At 48.7% G+C, this 17,511-nt stretch overlaps 1 protein-coding gene across 1 annotated transcript in view; it reads left to right on the forward strand.

Annotated features, from left to right (window-relative positions):
- CACNA1C (calcium voltage-gated channel subunit alpha1 C) overlaps positions 1-17,511 on the forward strand; it is a 609,830-nt gene that overhangs the window by 474,740 nt on the left and 117,579 nt on the right. The window contains exons 10-11 of the mRNA XM_063076446.1: positions 8,600-8,690; positions 15,931-15,957. Of these exons, the coding sequence (XP_062932516.1) occupies positions 8,600-8,690; positions 15,931-15,957 (118 nt within the window). The remainder of the gene's footprint in view (positions 1-8,599; positions 8,691-15,930; positions 15,958-17,511) is intronic.

Consider the following 17,511-nt stretch of genomic DNA (forward strand, 5'->3'; position numbering starts at 1 on the left):
AGAAATAACTTTCCAAGTTGTCAAATCAGATGGAATGTACCGTAGTTCCTCCCAAAAGTCTCCTGCGACAGTAACCACAAGCAGTGTTTGGTTGCATTCTGCCATGGGGCTAAAGCCACCCTGTGGTGGTGCCCTGCATCACCAGTCCTTAGCAGTAATCCAGCCTGCAGACATGTGCTTGAGTAAAGTTGATCCAGAGGTGGCCTGATGGTGGAAAAAGCTTGCATTCAGGGCCTGTCATTCTCTACCACCTACTAGCTCTCGCCTAGGCACCTAACTTCAACGTTTGGGGGATTATAATATCTACCTTGCCCGTACCCTAGAGGTGTCTCAGTCAGGTCCTCACAGAAAACAGAGAGTACTCCAAGGCTGAGTGATTTAATGAGAGTTTAATAAAGAAGCAGGCAGAGTTAGAGGAAGTCAGCGATGGACAGTGCAGTACCCCAGAGTAGCAACTGTGGGAAACTGTTACCACACAAGCCTGCAGAGGAAAAGTGAGCAAGCAGCTACAGAGTCAGAGAGGGTAGCAGTGCACAGGGTCACGTGACCAGACCTGTGGCCTTCAACAGCAAGACACAGCCAATCTGCATCAGCCCTGCACACGAGGGCCAGGGGAGTGAACACTCCAGCCTTACTCTCCCCAGGCCTGTCCATGGACATCCTGCTAGAGCTTCCCATTGGCCAGCCCCAGGGGGAAGCCTAGCAGAGGAGAGCATGCTGGTACAGTTTAAAAGGGTCAAGAGTCCAGGGCACAGTGGAGAGGAAAGGAGAGCAGGTCTGAAGGACAAACCAACAAGCCATGCAGCCTATAAGAGTCCCTTTAAACATCCGTGAAGGTACAAAGTGCTGTTATAGTTCCATATTCAGCACCACTAAGATCTGAAAAGGAGTCCAGAAAATTCTAAGATAAAGTCTCAGGCCTTGAGAAAATTATAATTTAGCCAAAGCGACAAATCTAATATTTGTGAAATAACAGCAAATTATAAGAAAAACAGATTAAAATTAGTTGGTAATATTAGCAGATATTTATAGCACTTAACCATTTTACAGAGTTCTTTTACAAGTATTATTTCACTTAAGCCATATGAAAAGCTCTTGAAATAAGTAGTATCACTATCTCCTTTTAACAGAGAAGGAAACCTGGGCTCAGAAAGGTTAAATAAGTTACCCAGAGTCACACAGCGAGGTGAGGGTGGAACTGAAACTTGAATTCCTATAAAGGGCCAGAGGATGAATCTTTCAAGCTTTGAAGGCCCATCGAGTCTTCTGCAGCCTCTGCACGCAGCCCCACACAGTACGCAAGCTTATGTCCCAGCAAAACTTTGCTTACAAAACAGGCAGAGCCTTGATCTGGCCCACTGACAGTGGTTTGTTGACCCCTGGAACACCTGGTGGGGGTGGGGGGGACAGGCACTCCAGGGAGAGGGCGTGATCTATTATACCCCATACACAAAAGCCAGAGATTGGAGGAAATATAGCACCTTCAGGGACAGCAAGGACTTGGCTGGAGAGTTTCTGCAGGAAGTACCAGGAAATAAGGGTGAACAGATAGTGTCTTAGTCAGCCAGGGCTGCCTAAAAAGGTACCGCAGGCTGAGCGGCTTAAACGACAGACATTGGTTTTCTCCCAGCTCCAGAGGCTGGAAGTCTGAGATCAGAGGTTGGCAGGGCTGGCTCCTCCTGCAGGCCGTGAGGGGGTCAGCTCCGGGCCTCTCCCTTAGGCTTGTAGACAGCTGTCTTCTCCATCGCCTTTACACTGTCTTCCCTCTGTCACGTCTGTGTCCAAATTTCCTCTTCTTGTAAGGACATCAGTCACACTGGACTAGAGTCTACCCTCTTGACCTCATTTTTATTTAATTACCTCTTTAAAAACCCTGTCTGCAAATATGGCCATACTGTGAGGTATGGGGGTTAGTACTGCAACATATGAATTTCTGGGGGGATATAATTCAACCCATCACAGATAGGATGGAGCCAAATCACAGGAAGCTTTAGATTCTAGATTAGAGTCAGTGTGGTGGGAAATTAGGTATTCTTTTCCTTATTAGCCCTAACTCTGATTAGTACTTTCAGAAAATACATACTAGTTACTACCACTCATATGCAAAAAATATAATAAAATTGGCATCTGGCCAAGTAAATGCCAGAGTAAATTCTTAGTTCCATCCCAGAGTGCACAGAGGCCTGGGCAGTCTGGCCCCACCAGGCTGGCCAACCAGGATTCAGCCCACGGGCTCCATGTGGCATTTCACCTTCCTGGAGAAGCTCAGGTTGTGTGAGAAATGCCTTCGGCTCCTGCAGCTCCCGACATCGCCGTCTACTGCCTGGGATGTCTGGCCAGGGCGTCAGCCTCTCCCAACAGGAGGAGGTGAAGGCAGACAGCAGCAGGTGAGCTCTGGCCTTGGATAATGGGCCACCAGCTGCATTCCACAGTAAAGACTGGGCATCTCTGAGCAAACCTGCTGAGAGGACAGCCACTCCTATGGACAGCCACAGCAGGACATCACAAAGCCTCAACTCTGGGACAAGGCCAAAGCTGTTTGGGATGACCAGCGGTTTCAGAACTAGGCAGATTTCTTCATCTCTCCCCAGATTCCTTCCTCGTTCTCTCACATGGAGTTTGGCTCTGACGCCACTCAGGCAGTCAGGACGCATAAAATACCTGAGACAGTGCCTTGGGAGTAGGGCCAGATATTTAACATGTGGATGGTTCTTCACCTATCTCCTCCCAGCCTGGGGGATGGGAAGGGCAGAGGGACGCAGGGAAGGGAGAAAGAAACCAGGGTAAAGGAAGGAATGCCCAGAAGATTTTGCTCACTGTTTCCTTTGTGGATTTACAGCTAAGTTACCTTGATGGACCTTTTTTCTTTATCAAAACTAAAGTTGTTCTGACTCTCAGCCTTTGCCAAAACCCCCTCCAGAGTGATTTTTTTTTTTTTCATGTGATCGGACTTGGCCATCTTTGGACATACATATTACTATGTCATGTTGGCATCATGGTGGCTAAAAGAGATTTAGTTTCTTTCTAAGGAAACATGAGTGTTGACACACTGGCACAGCCTGGAGCAGATTCACCACTTGGGGAGTGGTTTTAAGCAATATAAGGAACTCTCCAGCTCGAGACACTCATTAGTGTTATAGAGAGTTCACTTCCTACAGGGGAAAATGAGGACCATGTGCTGTGAGCCTACTCTTCCTCTGCTGACCACAGCTGCGGAAAGCCTGGCCAGTTGGTCTGTGCAGCCACACTTCAAAAGTACCACCTGGTTCTTAATGGAGGTGTCCCAAATTCCAGGGAATAAACTCTCAGATGATTTGCAAACCCAAACACACCAGCGAATACCAATCTTCGAAACAGCTTAGATCTAATGCTCCTCTCCTAGCATGATTTGTGTGGTTTCCAGTTTCAGGAGATTATCCCGTGGAGAAAATAACGTCTTATGATCTCCCCAGTATCCACACGACTATTCTCAAGCAGGTCAGAGGAGACATTGGTTGCTGTGAGACAATAACTATGCACCTCTCTTGAGACATGGAGATAGTCCTGCTAAGCACCATTCAATCAAGAGTGGCCACCAAGAGCAGGCGTGGTGAGGAGTGGGGGAGACATCGATTCAAGGGTATAATCAGTTATCAGCAAAATGGAGTCTATAAAACTTGCTGTAGCCATTGATGACATGACTAAAAATGCAATTGTGTTATCCATCACTTGCAATGGCAGCTGTTAACTACTCTTTCAAAGAAATCTCACTTTCTTTTGACATCTTCTCACAGAAGCCAAGGGCCAGGATATCTCAGAGACCCACACTTGGTCCTCGGTATCTGCAAAGTTAGAAAACAAGATTCCTCTCTAGGTTTCTTCCTCAGCATTCTCCTTCCAAAATCCAATCAGTAAAGCACCTTGTGTTTTACAGAGGTTGTGTTACCATGACGTTGTCTGCAGATGAGCAGACCATCAGGCATCACTTCTAAGGGCACTGGAGGGGGCTGCCTTCACAGAAAAGGTGCCCTTGGATGCCTGGGTTCTTTACCAACTTTCCGTCTTAGTTCCCAACCAACTCATCATTTGATTGGCTGCAGCATGGGTCAGGCTTTTCATCTTATCCATAGAATAAGTACCCAGAATTCATGATTCTAAACTTTCAGCAATTTGGACCTTCAGTTTTCTTGAAGTTTCCCTTAAAGAAACCTGTGATACTGCTGGCTAATCCCTCAGCAGTAGGAACATGAACTTCCATCTTCACCCATTTTGTTCTCCCAGATGCTGATGGCATAAATTATCACAGATTAATAGGCACTGGTATGTTAATGTGCTGCTCCTTCTGGGTGAGATATTTTCATTTCAGCAAGGAACCATCAGATACATGACTTGACCCAAAAGAGCAGATCTAATGGGGACCACTGCCTGTCACCAAGGGAGATGACTTAGATGTTCTGCAAATCACTCAGGTGGCTGCCAACTTTGCCCACGTGAAAGAGCAGCCCTGGTCAGATTCAGTTATACATTAGACACTGTGTATTTATGTCTTATCACTGCTTTTAAAGTTATCGTACCGTTGTTTCTGAAACTGAGCAAAATGTCAAAGCCAAAAGCTGGATAATGCTTCTATACTAAAGACCTCAGTGCCCTGGGCTCTTGTCCCCTCAGACAACTGTGCAAGCAGGCAAACATGGTGGCCAGCAGCCACGTGTCCACCCTCATTCCTCCAGAGAAAAGACCACTCCTTCTGTGATGCTTACTTTAGTGACTGTTACTCTAGCATGACATGCACCTTTCTCTAGAATAGAGCTAGAGCCAAGTCACTCATTTCAGCTCCTGACTCAGTGCTTTTTCATACAGGATTGTTGAGACATGAAAAAAAAAATGCTATTGGATGTGAAGTTTCTTTTTATTCCACACTTTGTATGTTAAAGATGAATGTGTTTGAGACGTGGCCCTTTATGTGAGTTAAAAATAAGCCTGACCGTTGTCTGTTACAAGCTAGTCTTCAGAATTCTCACTAACAAGCAGCATTCAAGGAAGTTCATTGAGCATGACCTGAGATCCTGCAGAGGAGGGTGAAGTCAGGAAGCACCTACAACTCGAGTGGCCTTCCCTTCATGCCCTTCCCAGAGCCGATGGGGCGTCAGGCGTGTGCTTCCTCTCCCCATGGCAGCCCATCTCCAGCCTTGGCATGCTGCTGCTGCTCACAAAGCGGCTGCGACAGCACCCTGGTCACCACACACTCCCAGCACCGTCCATGGTGGCCTGGCAGAGGTGCACAACTTCTGCTCTTCCCCTTGCCAGGGTTAGAGTCTTTCCACTCTCCTTTAACACGCACCTCTTCAACTACAGCCTGATCCAACAGAAGCTTATACAAACCTCAAAAGACCACCCATTGACAGACAATTTAATAACTTCTTTGTCCACTTAACTCTTAAACTGAGTAAAAGCAGATACATACATGTTTTGGATGTGATCAGGCCCAAGACATTTGATGGGTCTTTACTGAATGGAATTGAATGATTGAACTGGACTGAGGGGCAAGCTCAACAGGCAGTTTTTCCACTTGCAAGCGACGTCATCCAGTTGTCAGTGGTGGGGGAATCCTTGGGTCTGCAGGCGAAAGCTTTGCCATATAGTCTCGTGGATAGAAGACAAGTCACCTGGCTACTGATTTTAGCAGTTACCCCACTCTAGCCTGTAGAAGCAGCCGCTCCCACAGGAGGCAGGAGGGCTGAGAGGCAGTCCCCTCCTGGGAAGCCTCCCCTCGGAGTCACAATCGGATCTACCAGCGTAGACTGAAGCCTCTGCTGGAGTCATGCCTTTTCGCCAGGGTTAATCATTTGTTTCGTGTTGTTAATTCATGTGATTTGGGATTTTGGTTCTATTTTGTTATGTTTTCTTATACGTTTTGGTTTATTGCTTTTTACATTTTTTGTGGTTTATTTTCGGAGATGAAATGGATGTTCTATGTGAAGCTGAGTTCCTTGTTTCTCTCTTTTGCCCGTGGCTGACTGCATGTTCTGTTGATGTCTTCCTCCTGGTTCTTGACACTGACCATCTTTTCTGTGAAAGGAAGCACTCCGGCAGGCTTGCTGGATCAGAAGAAAGGGAAGTTTGCTTGGTTTAGGCACTCCACAGAAACCCATGGTAATGTTCCCATGTGCTCTGTGTGTTTAACTGCACGTTAGTACTTACTGGACTGGTCAGAAGGGTGTTTGTCTTGATGGCTTGCGATGCAGTAGTTATGTGTGTGTGTGCATGTGTGTGTTTGTGTGTGTATGTATGTTTTTTTGAGGGGATGGTAACCTGTCCCACCTAAAGCCATTGCCTTATCATCTCTTCATATAAAGTCAGAAGACATGACAGCCAGCAGCAGCTGTTCCTTTATAGAGCCCTTCCTTTGTACAGTGCTGGCCAAGGTTAAGGTCACTGCAAATACATCGGTACTGGTTCAGGCAGTGCCTGGGTATGGTTACTCCTATGCCCAGACCTGCCCACTCCTAATTGGGTTGTCCTTCCAAGCCACCACCACCACCACCACATCACTCCATTAGCACATAAGGGACTCTCTGGGAGCAAAGTGTCACAAGGTCAGCAGCTTTCCATACATGGCTGAGCCCTTCCAGTGATGACTAGAGAGGAAAAAGAGCCTTAGGTTGGAGATGGCTGGAGATGGAGATGGATGGATTGAAAGACCAAATGCTCTTCAATTTTATGATGTCTTCCTTAGTATGGATTGAGCGAAGAAGGACCTGGCAAGCTCCGAAGCTCTGTCTTCCCAGCTCTTAGTGCCAAAACCATCGCTAATTTCTGGTCTCTCCAGCTCCGTCAGACCTTGGGCTGTAGAGTGAGCACAAATGCTGTAAAATTCAACACCAATGTTTGCCTATTCCCTGCCATCCCGTGAGGCTCCCAGAGCCTGATTTGGCTTTAAGAAACTTGTCTTGTCCTAGGGTGTAGAGTAGGGAGTTGGTCACACTGGGACAATCAAGATGAGCCTGGTGCAGGGGCAAGACGCCCATGCCCAGGTCCCCATCCTACCCCAAGCACACATGTGATCTTGGGCATCCCACCCCTTGTCTAGGCCTCACTTTGCTCTGCTGTGAAGTGGGGGACAAGTTAGAGCTTGATACTTCTAAAATCTCATCCAGCAATAAATGTCTATGAGATAACACCTGGATTTCTTTATACCCAACTTTACTGAAAAAGTGTCCTAGGTCGGAGAGGTCTCTCATACATGACAGTCAAGCACATGGTAGGTAAGCGACAGGCTTTCTGTTTGTTTCTACCATGTTCTTGAAATGAGCCTCTTCTCACTCACCTGGCTTCTCTTTATTCAAAAGAAAGGAAACTGGGAAAATCCACATTCATCAACTTTATTCATGCAGCCAGTAGAAGTCTTTTCCTGGGCTGTGGCAGTCCCCTGGGAATTTGTCACTTGATGCCACCCCTCACTGACTATAGACTCTCTGGCTTCTGAGGGCTAGTGACTGTCTCACCGGGTGAGGAACTCTGCTCTGGAAGGAGAGCTGGACCAGGACAAGTGATATAATGGCCACTCTGCAGGGCTGACCAAACCAGGGGACTTGTTGTGCCATGTTGAAAGGGTGATAGAAGGTGATGGAAAAGAATTCTTCGAGTTAAACTTTTATTTGGAAAAAAAATAATAAAATAAAATAATAATAATAAAATAATAAAATCGATTATAAGCCAAACTGGGCTCCAAGCTAGAAAACTCCTGCTGTTCTGGAAATCTAGCCCACTGATGCCTTGGGAAGGGGCTGGATGTTGACTGGACAGGTTGGCTCTAGTATCGCAAGTCAACCTGTTGAGATGGGAATGTCAGCACTGCTGAAAGGGGAGATAGTACCCATGCAGGCTGTCTTCAGGCCACATTTAAACTTAATTTTGTGGACTCCACACTTGGGTTCCTCCATTCCTAAGGTCTGCAATGATAGTCTGAGTCTTGGTGCATGGTCCTGGTAATGGCCATTCACTTGAAGGTCTCTGTTTCAGGTATAGTCCTGGTGTAATTGACTTAGGACCCAGCCTGAACTACAGGAAAGGGGCAGTCCTCCAAATCCATCTGGTAGTTCATGCAGGCAGCAAAAATGCCCTTTCTGCAAACAAGCTGGACCCTAGTCTTGGGGATGGAGCCCCTTAGAGTTGGTGGGTGGAAAGAAGTAAGGGAAACAAAATATTTTTGTGAAAACTCCTCTTTCTATGGTGACTTGTAGTTACAAATGGTAAAGCTTCCACAGCTCTTCTGAGGCCATAGAGTTGAAGATAGAGAAAGAATAGGAAGAATTCAATGCTCAGTTTTTTCAGGATGTGTCCTATAAGGTAAAATCACCTTATCACCAGATTTCCTCCCACATTCCAACTACCTACAGTGTCCTTGGCAGCAAAACTTGCCCTCAGCAAGTAGCAGACAGAAAAGCAGCAGACGTGTCAGTCATGGGAATCCCTGCACCTGGCCAGGGCAGTGCCAGGGCCTCACCTCACAGATGGGTCAGTGCTTAGGCTCAGGGCTGGGTGTGCTGCCACTAACGCTCTTCCATCCACTTTTCTCCCACCCCCAATGCCTTGCTTTGCATCTCTTTGATTCTTGCAGTGAGCATGCCCACAAGTGAGACCGAGTCTGTCAACACTGAACATGTGGCTGGAGGTGACATCGAGGGAGAAAACTGTGGGGCCAGGCTGGCGTGAGTAGGCACGGCAAACCCAGGGGCTGGGGCTCTTCCCGGGGAGCGGGTGGGAAGCTGCACCTGGAATCAGAATGGGTTGGCTCTTCACTAGGAGAGGCAGAGATTAGAGCCAGCAGACAGAAACAAACCTCAAGTGGTGACCTATTTGGGGAGAAGAGGGCCCTGGGCTGACTGTGGCCCTGGGCATGGAGTGAGCCATGGGATTTTGAGCCACTTTTCATCACATCAGAGAAATAGAGAGTATGGTGTGAAGGGGGTGTGGTGACCCCAAAGGCTGTCTCTTTCCAGCCTCTTTCACAAGGGATGGCTAGGTTAGGTTCCCTGGGTCCTGCTGACCACCCTTTCCGTTCTGGTAAATGTGACCTGGAAGAAAAGCAAACAGGTAAGAAAATCCACTGGGAGATGACAAGCATGTTGGTCTTTGTCTGCAACTCTGAGTTATCCTAATGAAGGGAAACAGGTACCTAAAATGCCAGCTTGAGTTGATAAAAACTAACCCGTGCTTAGCCTAGAATGTGACCAGTCACCTGCCTGCTCCAACAAGAGCCTGTGTCCAGGTGTTCTGTCCCCTTTCTTGCATCCAGGCCCAGCCCTGGCCTCAGTGAACTGGCTTTGGCCTAGGACTGAGCAGGGCATGACAGAGCAAGGGCTGGTGTCAATAGGAACCATTCACACGTGGATTATCACAGTGTTAAAAACAGTCATCACTGTGAAATGTTTCCCCCCAAAATGAAGAGAAAAATGCTTTAATTGCTAAAAATAAGCAAACTGTTGGTTGAATGAGCAGTGTCTGAAGATTCAGCTCGTGTGCTGTTGAGCATGAGGCCTCCTGCACCATTCAGGCTCCACTCTGGAGACTATTTTTGCTGTTGCCTTACATATAACCCCTGTGAACTCGCCCTGGTCACTGAAGTGAACTGCCAGCAGAAGGTCTGAGTGGGACCAGTTCCAAATAGAGTGTTTCTCAGTTGCTGCATCAGGAACAGCTTCTTTCACCTTTCTTCTTAATTGGCTCGGTAGTCTGGCAAACCCTGGCCCTTTAGAAAAGATAACCTATAGGTGAGTCTTACACACAGCAGTGCTGGCCATGAGAACAGCCTCTGAGCCAGTGCAGGGGAAGGGAAAACAGGGTTTAGGAGCAGACCAGCCCTTGCATCCCCTCTGCACAGGGCTTCAGTCACTCACTCTGACAGTGGCACCGGGGAGTCTGTGCTGCAGATTTCTCAGCATTGTTGGGAAGCAATTATTGTCAAAATGTCGCTAAAATATGATACTAATTACATTTTTAAGCAGCAGTCCAAGCCTTTTCCCTCTTCTCTTCTTTTGGAATCATAGAAAACAAGCACTTGAGTTTCTGGAATTGGGCCCCAGACAGAAACCCTAGGGAAAGACACGTAGGGAGCCTTCAAAGTCCCCAAGTTCTAGGCTTTCTGTTGTCTTGGTACCAAGAGGAGGTTTGAGAGAAGATGACTGAGAACACTGCAACCCTGGCTTTGGGCATGGCCCAAGTTGCAGACCAGGAGGGACCCAGGAGCTGGCACCAGGACATCACTTGAGAGTACATTTCAGGAGAGCATGAGGCTGTGCTGGAAAGAGAACACGGTTATCCCCTGGGGAGGGAAGGGGCAGTCTCTGTGCTATCTGTCATCTCCCTGGAGGATGCCCTCACAAGTTTTGGGGACTCCATGGACGTGGTCTCTCTTCTCCCATGCATATCCACAGTTAGGCATCTGCTCTGTGCATGCAACACATTAGTCACAGTGCCAGAATTATAATAAGCATTCGACAAGTTACAGGCTGGCCCTGCCTCCCTGTTCCACACCCGCCCCGGACAATGATGGGGGAGACTCTGCCATGTCCCTTGTGGAGAAGCAGCATGAGAACAGGCTGCGCTGAGACTGGGGACGATGGTTTGAGGAGACAGTGAGAGGCCAGTGTTTCTAAAGCTGAGAGTTAAAAGACTGTGCAGGAGGTGAGGTCAGGAAAGGGGTTTGCATATGGTGGGAAGGCCTGGGTGAAGACTGTTCTGGGGTGGGGGGCGGAGAGAAAGGAACAGCAGCGTGGGGTGCGTGGAGGGTGGGGAGTGATGGAAGAGGAAGGAGCCATCACAGTGTGAAGAAAGAAAATGGTAATGAAGCCAAAGTGAAATTTGAAGCAGGCCATCCTGGGGTCTGCAGGTGCCACGTCAACAGCAGGATGTGAAGGTCGGAGGCTCAGCTCTGAACAGGATGGAGACACACACTTGAGGGGATGGGTATGAAAACCGTCCAGACGTTGGAGGACACAGGTTGTTCATAGCAGAAGACCCGGGGCCGAGCCTGGGGAAACTGACGCGCAGAAGAACATGACAAGCCAGAAAAACTGATGATGCTGTGTCGGGACACAGGCAGCAGCACTGGCCTGGAAGCCACAGGAGGAGGGTTTCAGGACAGAGCAGTCTGCTTGTGCACGAGTTCAGCAGCACCTGCCTGGTGCTCGGTGATGGCGGTCCATAGCTGCAGAGCAATTGAGGCCGTCTCACTGGAGCTTTCGATCCAGTGTGCAAGCGACACTAAACAAATAAATGGGAATTATGAATTCGCATGAAAATTAGGAAAAGTAAGTAGAATATAGGGTTAATAACAGAAGGACCCAATTTGGACTGGCAGGCTAGAAAGAGCTTCTTTGAAGAATTAAGATTTAAGCTGAGAACAAGAGTGAACATAAATGACCACTGAGGTGAAGAGTGAGGAAGAATGTTCCCTTTTGTGGCATCAGCATGTCACAGGCCTTCAGGTGTGGCCAGGGCCTGTGAAGGGAGAGAGCTGGGGCTGAGGCAGCAGAGGGAGACCTGGGAGACCCCTTAATGACTTGGTCTTCATCATAAAAGTGTGAGAAGTCACTGAAGTGCTTTAAGAACGTGAAGCTGGGTGGGGAGGCTGACTCAAGTTTGCATTTGTGAAGGGTCACTTTGATGTTAGGAAGAGAACAGGCAGGAGCACAGGTGAAGTGGCAGTAGCAGGCACTCAGGTCTGGGATGTGGGGCTCAGGCTGGAGCCTGGACGTGCAGATGGAAAGAAGGGGACGGAGGGATCATGTGTGCTGGAGCTCTACTCTGCAAAGTTGGAGGGATGCTGACTGTGAGAGCTGGTCTCAGGGAGAGAGTGGGGTGTAAATGGGCCAGCGTGGGGCACTCAAGAAGCGAAGCTACAAGAGGGGAGATTGAAAAGAGGAGGCAGCAACGGGCCAGTGAGTGGGGTTAGCAGCCTGGTGAAGACTGAGGTGAACTTCAAGGCAAATAAGCAGCCAGGGCACAGGAAGAGGGAAGGAAGATAGGAAATGAGAACTTAGAGGAAGAAGTGCCTAAGACAAGGGGAAGGTCGACTTCACAGACAGTGTAAAACATGGAATGTACACAGAAAGGAGGAGTTTCTCTACTTCTGGGACTAACTGAAAAATGCAAAAGAGACCCAGCATCAGGAATCCTGGAGTCTGTTCCCTATCAGCCACCAACTAACCCTTTGATCTTGGCCGAAACTCTCTACTCTGAGTCTCATCCCCTTCCTCTGGAAAACTAAAAGGTCGGATGACCGTTGGTTCCAAGGTGTTCTCAGCAGAGGCCAGGGGGCCCAGGAACTCCCTGCAGGGACTGCTACAGAAGGGGACCACTTTCATCTCTGACATATTGGGCTTCCATGGAAGATTTCATATGAACGAAGCATTCTACAGCTTGAGAAATTGCAAACCGGAGGTCCCTGTGATATCTAAGGGTCCCTTCTGGCCTTCAAAGCCTGCAGTTGTATAAAGAATATAGAATCAGAAACAGGCCCTGATGAAGAGAGTCAACGACAGGAGTCATGCCGAATGATCTCAGGCATCTCCTCTCAGAAAGTGAAGGTCAGGTGTCATAGGAACTTGAAGGACAGTACAGAAGATTCAAACTAGTAAGTCGTTGAGAAGTCACTAAGAGATTGCTGCACAGCACCGAAGCCGCAGTGGAGACTGACACTGTAAATGTGGCTCAGCCTCACAGACTGCAGCCTGGCAGCACTGGAAACAGATGGTGGCTGGACCAGGGTGGGGCATAGCCACACAGCCACAGCGAAGGCCCAGGCAGCAGGGGAGTTTGCATGGTACTGAAGGCAACATTGATGTGACCGTGGGCCACCATGAGTACTAGAGGTCAGCTCTGGGATTAGCCTGGGAGGAGCGTGAGTGACTGGGAGGATCAGGTGTGGCAAAGAGTGGGCTCTGTGATGGAGCAAGAGGGATCACAGAAAAGGAGACTGGCCAGGGATGTGGGGCAGCTGAGTTCAGCATCAGCAGTGGCAGCAATGCTGTACAAGCTGTGTGCTGACAGGTCCAGCCACACACCCCCGTGGTGATACCACTGTGCAGTTCAGGTGGCTGAGTCACACGTGGCATCAATGTGGATGGTGGCCGTGGTGCAACCTGACTCAGGTTAAAGGCAAATTTGGGACACACTATTTCACACGGGAGGTCGTAAACATATGGTGCCCATCACTGTATTAAGGGGGAGAGGATGAAAATAGAAATAGCTCCCAAGAAGTTCAAATATTTCTTAAATAATGACAAATGCAAATTGAGGAACTAAGCAGGAGGGGAAAAAAAGAGTTTTGGGTTCGTCTCTAATTCTGAACCTCAAAAATGAACTTAAGTTCCAACCAAGTGGAGCTGTTCTGCTGGCCTCTTATGCTAGTTACTAACTTCCTCAACCTCCCTGCTCTTCCTTAAGAGTCCACCTGGAGCACAAGGTAGGGGGTGCACCTCACTAGAATAACAAGGTGGAGAAAGCCAGAAGTCTTCTGAGCAAGGTGCATGCGCCGCTGGGGTCTGGAGAAGCTGGGGGCTGCACTGCTCCGAGGACTCCTGGATCATCATCAGCAGGAAGCATTCGCCACGGGTTGAACAGCCCGGGGTACGGAGTGGTACCTGGGCTCCCTTGCTCACTGCCCCACACAGTCAGAGCCGCTTGCGAACCCTGCACCAGGGTTACCTCCTAGGAGTCGAAGGGCTGCCGGGCAGTGTCCCTATTTTCCTGTCAGGGGGCCCTACAGTTAGTTCCTGCACAAGGGGAGCGTGGAAGAGTTAGGCATACAGACATTACCAAGAGTTCTGACCTCCGCTCTCTGGGGCCTGGAGTCTTCCTTGTCTCCAGACAAGTGCCGCTTGATATAGCCTCCCCTTCTTAAGTGCTGGAGTCATAAGGCACTTAGCATTTCTGCTGACAGCCTCTGAAATGTGCCAGTCTTCAAAAGGGGAGAACATTTCGGACCCAGCAAACATAAAATTATGCTCACAGCACAGCAAAATTAGTCTCCAAGTGTGGCGTCCACTCTCACACACCAGGGCTTGTAATTACAGGGGCAAGAGGGTCTTGCTTGTTCCTCTGCGCAGAGTGTGCCAGCCGTCAGGAAAGAACCCAGGGTTGGTACCATGCTTCAGCTAGGCCCTCATCACACCATCTCCCAGCCCCAACCCTCTCTTGTGCCCACGTCCCAGAGTCATTTCCGTGGGAGACGTGAACATTCAGATTTAGGGTCCCCATATGGGAGTTTTTAAAACCCACTTTTGCATGTGACCCATCTGAACTAAGAGTGAGAGAAAGCCTGACAGAGAAGGGCAAGCTGTCTGCATCGGAGGGCACCCAGACAGGACTATTGGGACATTTCTGAAAGAAGGCCTGGGGCCAGCCAGACTTTGGAGAGACTGACCAGGCTGAAGGCTGTGGTCGCTCACTGTGGCTTATGTTTATGACAAGGACAGGCAGTTGCCTGAGAGCAGGCCTGGTGAGGATGCAGACGGCGTCAAGCTCAACCCAGCCCAGCTGGAGAAGAGAGCCCCGGGTTCCCATCACCCAGTTAGCAGCTGGAAAACATTTGCTTCCCCCATTAAATCGCGGCTCTCAATGAAGATGCTTCCCTTGGCTCCTGTTCTCCCCTCCCCCCAACGCTTGGTTACCATGTGGTTAAGACATACAGCCCTAGTGGGCAGTCTTCGGGGGTGGGAAAAGGTTATTAGCTAACGGTTCCGAGTAGTAAAGTCACTTGGCTCTGATTCTCAGTGCCCTGGAGATATAGTTATCTCATGCACGATGGCTTTGCCACCTGTCACATCTTCTGGTTTAATTTTTTTAATAAAAAGTAAGAGAGAGGTGGGTGTTTTCTTGCTATGCGACACAGCTCGCTTTGGCTGGGACAGCCCTGGCGTGCAGCAACCGCTCCCAACCCTCCTCCTGTTTCCTCCTCTCCTGTCCACCACCATTTCCATCCCTCTGTCTGTCTCTAACTTGTGTTCTGTCTCTCTGCTTGTCCATTTGAGCATTGTCACTCCACCGACCAGCACTCCAGTGCTCCCTCCCTTCTTGCAGCACTAAAGCCAAGCTGACACAGGCCTTTAAATGTCTTGTCTCAAGTGCTTACACTCTCCCTGTCCCTCTCTCTGGCTCACCCCCATCTCCTCCACGTTTCTCTTTTACAGTCTCCCTCTGACCCTCCTCCCAGCCCCCCTGGACTCCTTTCTATGTGGATGAGGTGGTCTCAGGGCCTCCCTGGAGGCTCTGCCTCTCCGTGGACCCTCCTCTCCCTGTGCAATGACACGTAGGGCAATCCCAGCACATCTGCCTCAAGCTTCTGCACAGAAGTCCCCTAGTCCTCAGGGCTGCACAAAACCGTCTGCACCCTGGGTTTCTCTTCAGAGCCCATGGTTGCTTCTTGGGCCAGGACCATGCTGGCCTGTTTCCAGCCACTGCATGCAGCTTGTCTTCACTTCATAACCCAGCTTTGGGCAGGCTCCTGGCAGGTGACAGTGAGGTCCACACACACATGTTCCTGCCTGAGATCTTTCTGCACATGGAGTCCTGCTAGAGTCCTTTCTTTGGCTGTGGCTTTTCTCAAGATGCAGCTCTTCCTAACTTGTTCCTAACCTACCTCGTGGGACTCACTGGGCAGACCCTGGTTGTCTGAGGACAGGGTGCTCTCCCTCTCCAGAGAGGATTGTCCATCCTTAGGATACTAGATTTGTAGATGTCAGCTGGGCCGGCCCTCAATCTCCACATTCAAATACACGAATAGTGTTCTTTCTCTCCAAAGTTTTTCTAATTTACACAGCACATCCTTTCAGTGCCAACATACAGTTACCAGGAGAACATCAAACTTCTCTGGGATTGTTGAACATCTTTTAAAATGGAAGAAAGTGTGTGTATATCCTTTGGTGACAAATCCTTTTTCTCTTCCAGCCACCAGATCTCCAAATCGAAGTTCAGGTGAGTGAGATGCATATCCTCTTCCTTCCTCCTGCCCACCAGCTCTGTCCTCAGCTACCTTTTGGGTGGACCAAGATAATACCTACTAGTTGGGGGTAGAGCAAGGGGTGTTCCTCTAAGGGGAAAACTGCTTCCTCTTGTTATTAATCTCTCTTGAATGGCTATGAAGAAGAGACCTGTGGATCAGGCCAGTAATTCAGGGGTTGACATCTGTTCAGTTGTCTTGGACTGTCAGTCTTTTTGGCAGCTCTGTCCTTAGGAAGTTTCAACCAAATGTGTTTCCCTCCCTTATAAGATGAAGTTCAGTTAAAACAAACAAAGTGAACACTTGCTACTATCTTGACCTTGCTACTTCTTGTTTATGGAACATGATGAGATATGAACTTCGAGGATTACGGAGAGCACACAGGATTAAGACTCTGCTCTGTGTCACTACTCTGTGACAATGTCAGAGCCTTCCAGAGGACCTTCTAGCCTCGCCTGCTGCACTCCTCTGCAAACCCTTTGTTCAATTATGTGGAACTTCTTGCAGCTACCCGCATGTTCTCTGTCCTCTTACACAGTGAGGCCTTTCCTCCACCTAAATCACCATGTTCCCCGTCTTCATCTGGACTTTGTTAAGAACCTCAAATGGTACTGAGGCTGTGACACTTTCCACACACTCCCCAGAGGGATGCTCTCATCTCCCCCATTCCCATAGAGCTCTGCCGATACCTCTGTCACAGCACAAGCCATGTCACACTCGAATTACAAGCTCCCATAGGGTCCGTCTGCATGCCTCACAGCTACTGTTTTTGGAGAGCCTAGCTCTTGCCTGTGCTGTAGGCTGACTATACCTGTGTGCTAAGTGGATGGATGGATGGATGGATACGTAGAGTGGGAATGTTAATTTACTCCCACAAATATTATACGAGCCAAAAAATATTGGTTGTTTATTTTTCATAATTGATCTTCCCTAGCCTCACCTACTGTGTAGCAGGAGCATAAATACCACTATATTTTAGTCCAGCTAAGTAAATGTAGCTCAGTGCTGTATTTTAAGTAATCCTTTAAGGTACAATATGTAGTGCCTCAGATTTCCTTTCCCCAGCTCCTCTCTAGGGTGGATCTGCATGCACAGGAGTAAGGGACTTCAAGATCCCAGGAGACAGGGCTTGGTGGGGACAGGTCCTGGAACCCTCATGAGTGCTCTGGACCCTTGCCTGTCTCTGCTGCATCGTGGCTAGTCTGTACTGCCCTGAACTGCTCCCTGCTGAGGTGCAATGGGTCTACCTGGTTTGGTCGTCCACCACTGGACTTGAAGTCTCCACCTCTGTTCTCTGACCCACATGACCTGACTGAGCTCTTATTACATGAAAGAGAGCTCTAGACATATAAAAACTTCTCTGTCAATAATGTATTGATCTTACTGATTTATCTCCAGCGTCTGGAAAAGTTAATGTCTGGTCCATAAGGACCTAATAATGTGCTGAGTGAAGGAGGGAGTGAATGAATGAATGAATGGTCTTACCACATTAAGATGATAGACTTGACACAGATTCAAACAAAATAGCC

The sequence above is a fragment of the Cynocephalus volans genome, chromosome 1, assembly GCF_027409185.1.
Source record: "Cynocephalus volans isolate mCynVol1 chromosome 1, mCynVol1.pri, whole genome shotgun sequence".
NCBI lineage: Eukaryota > Metazoa > Chordata > Mammalia > Dermoptera > Cynocephalidae > Cynocephalus > Cynocephalus volans.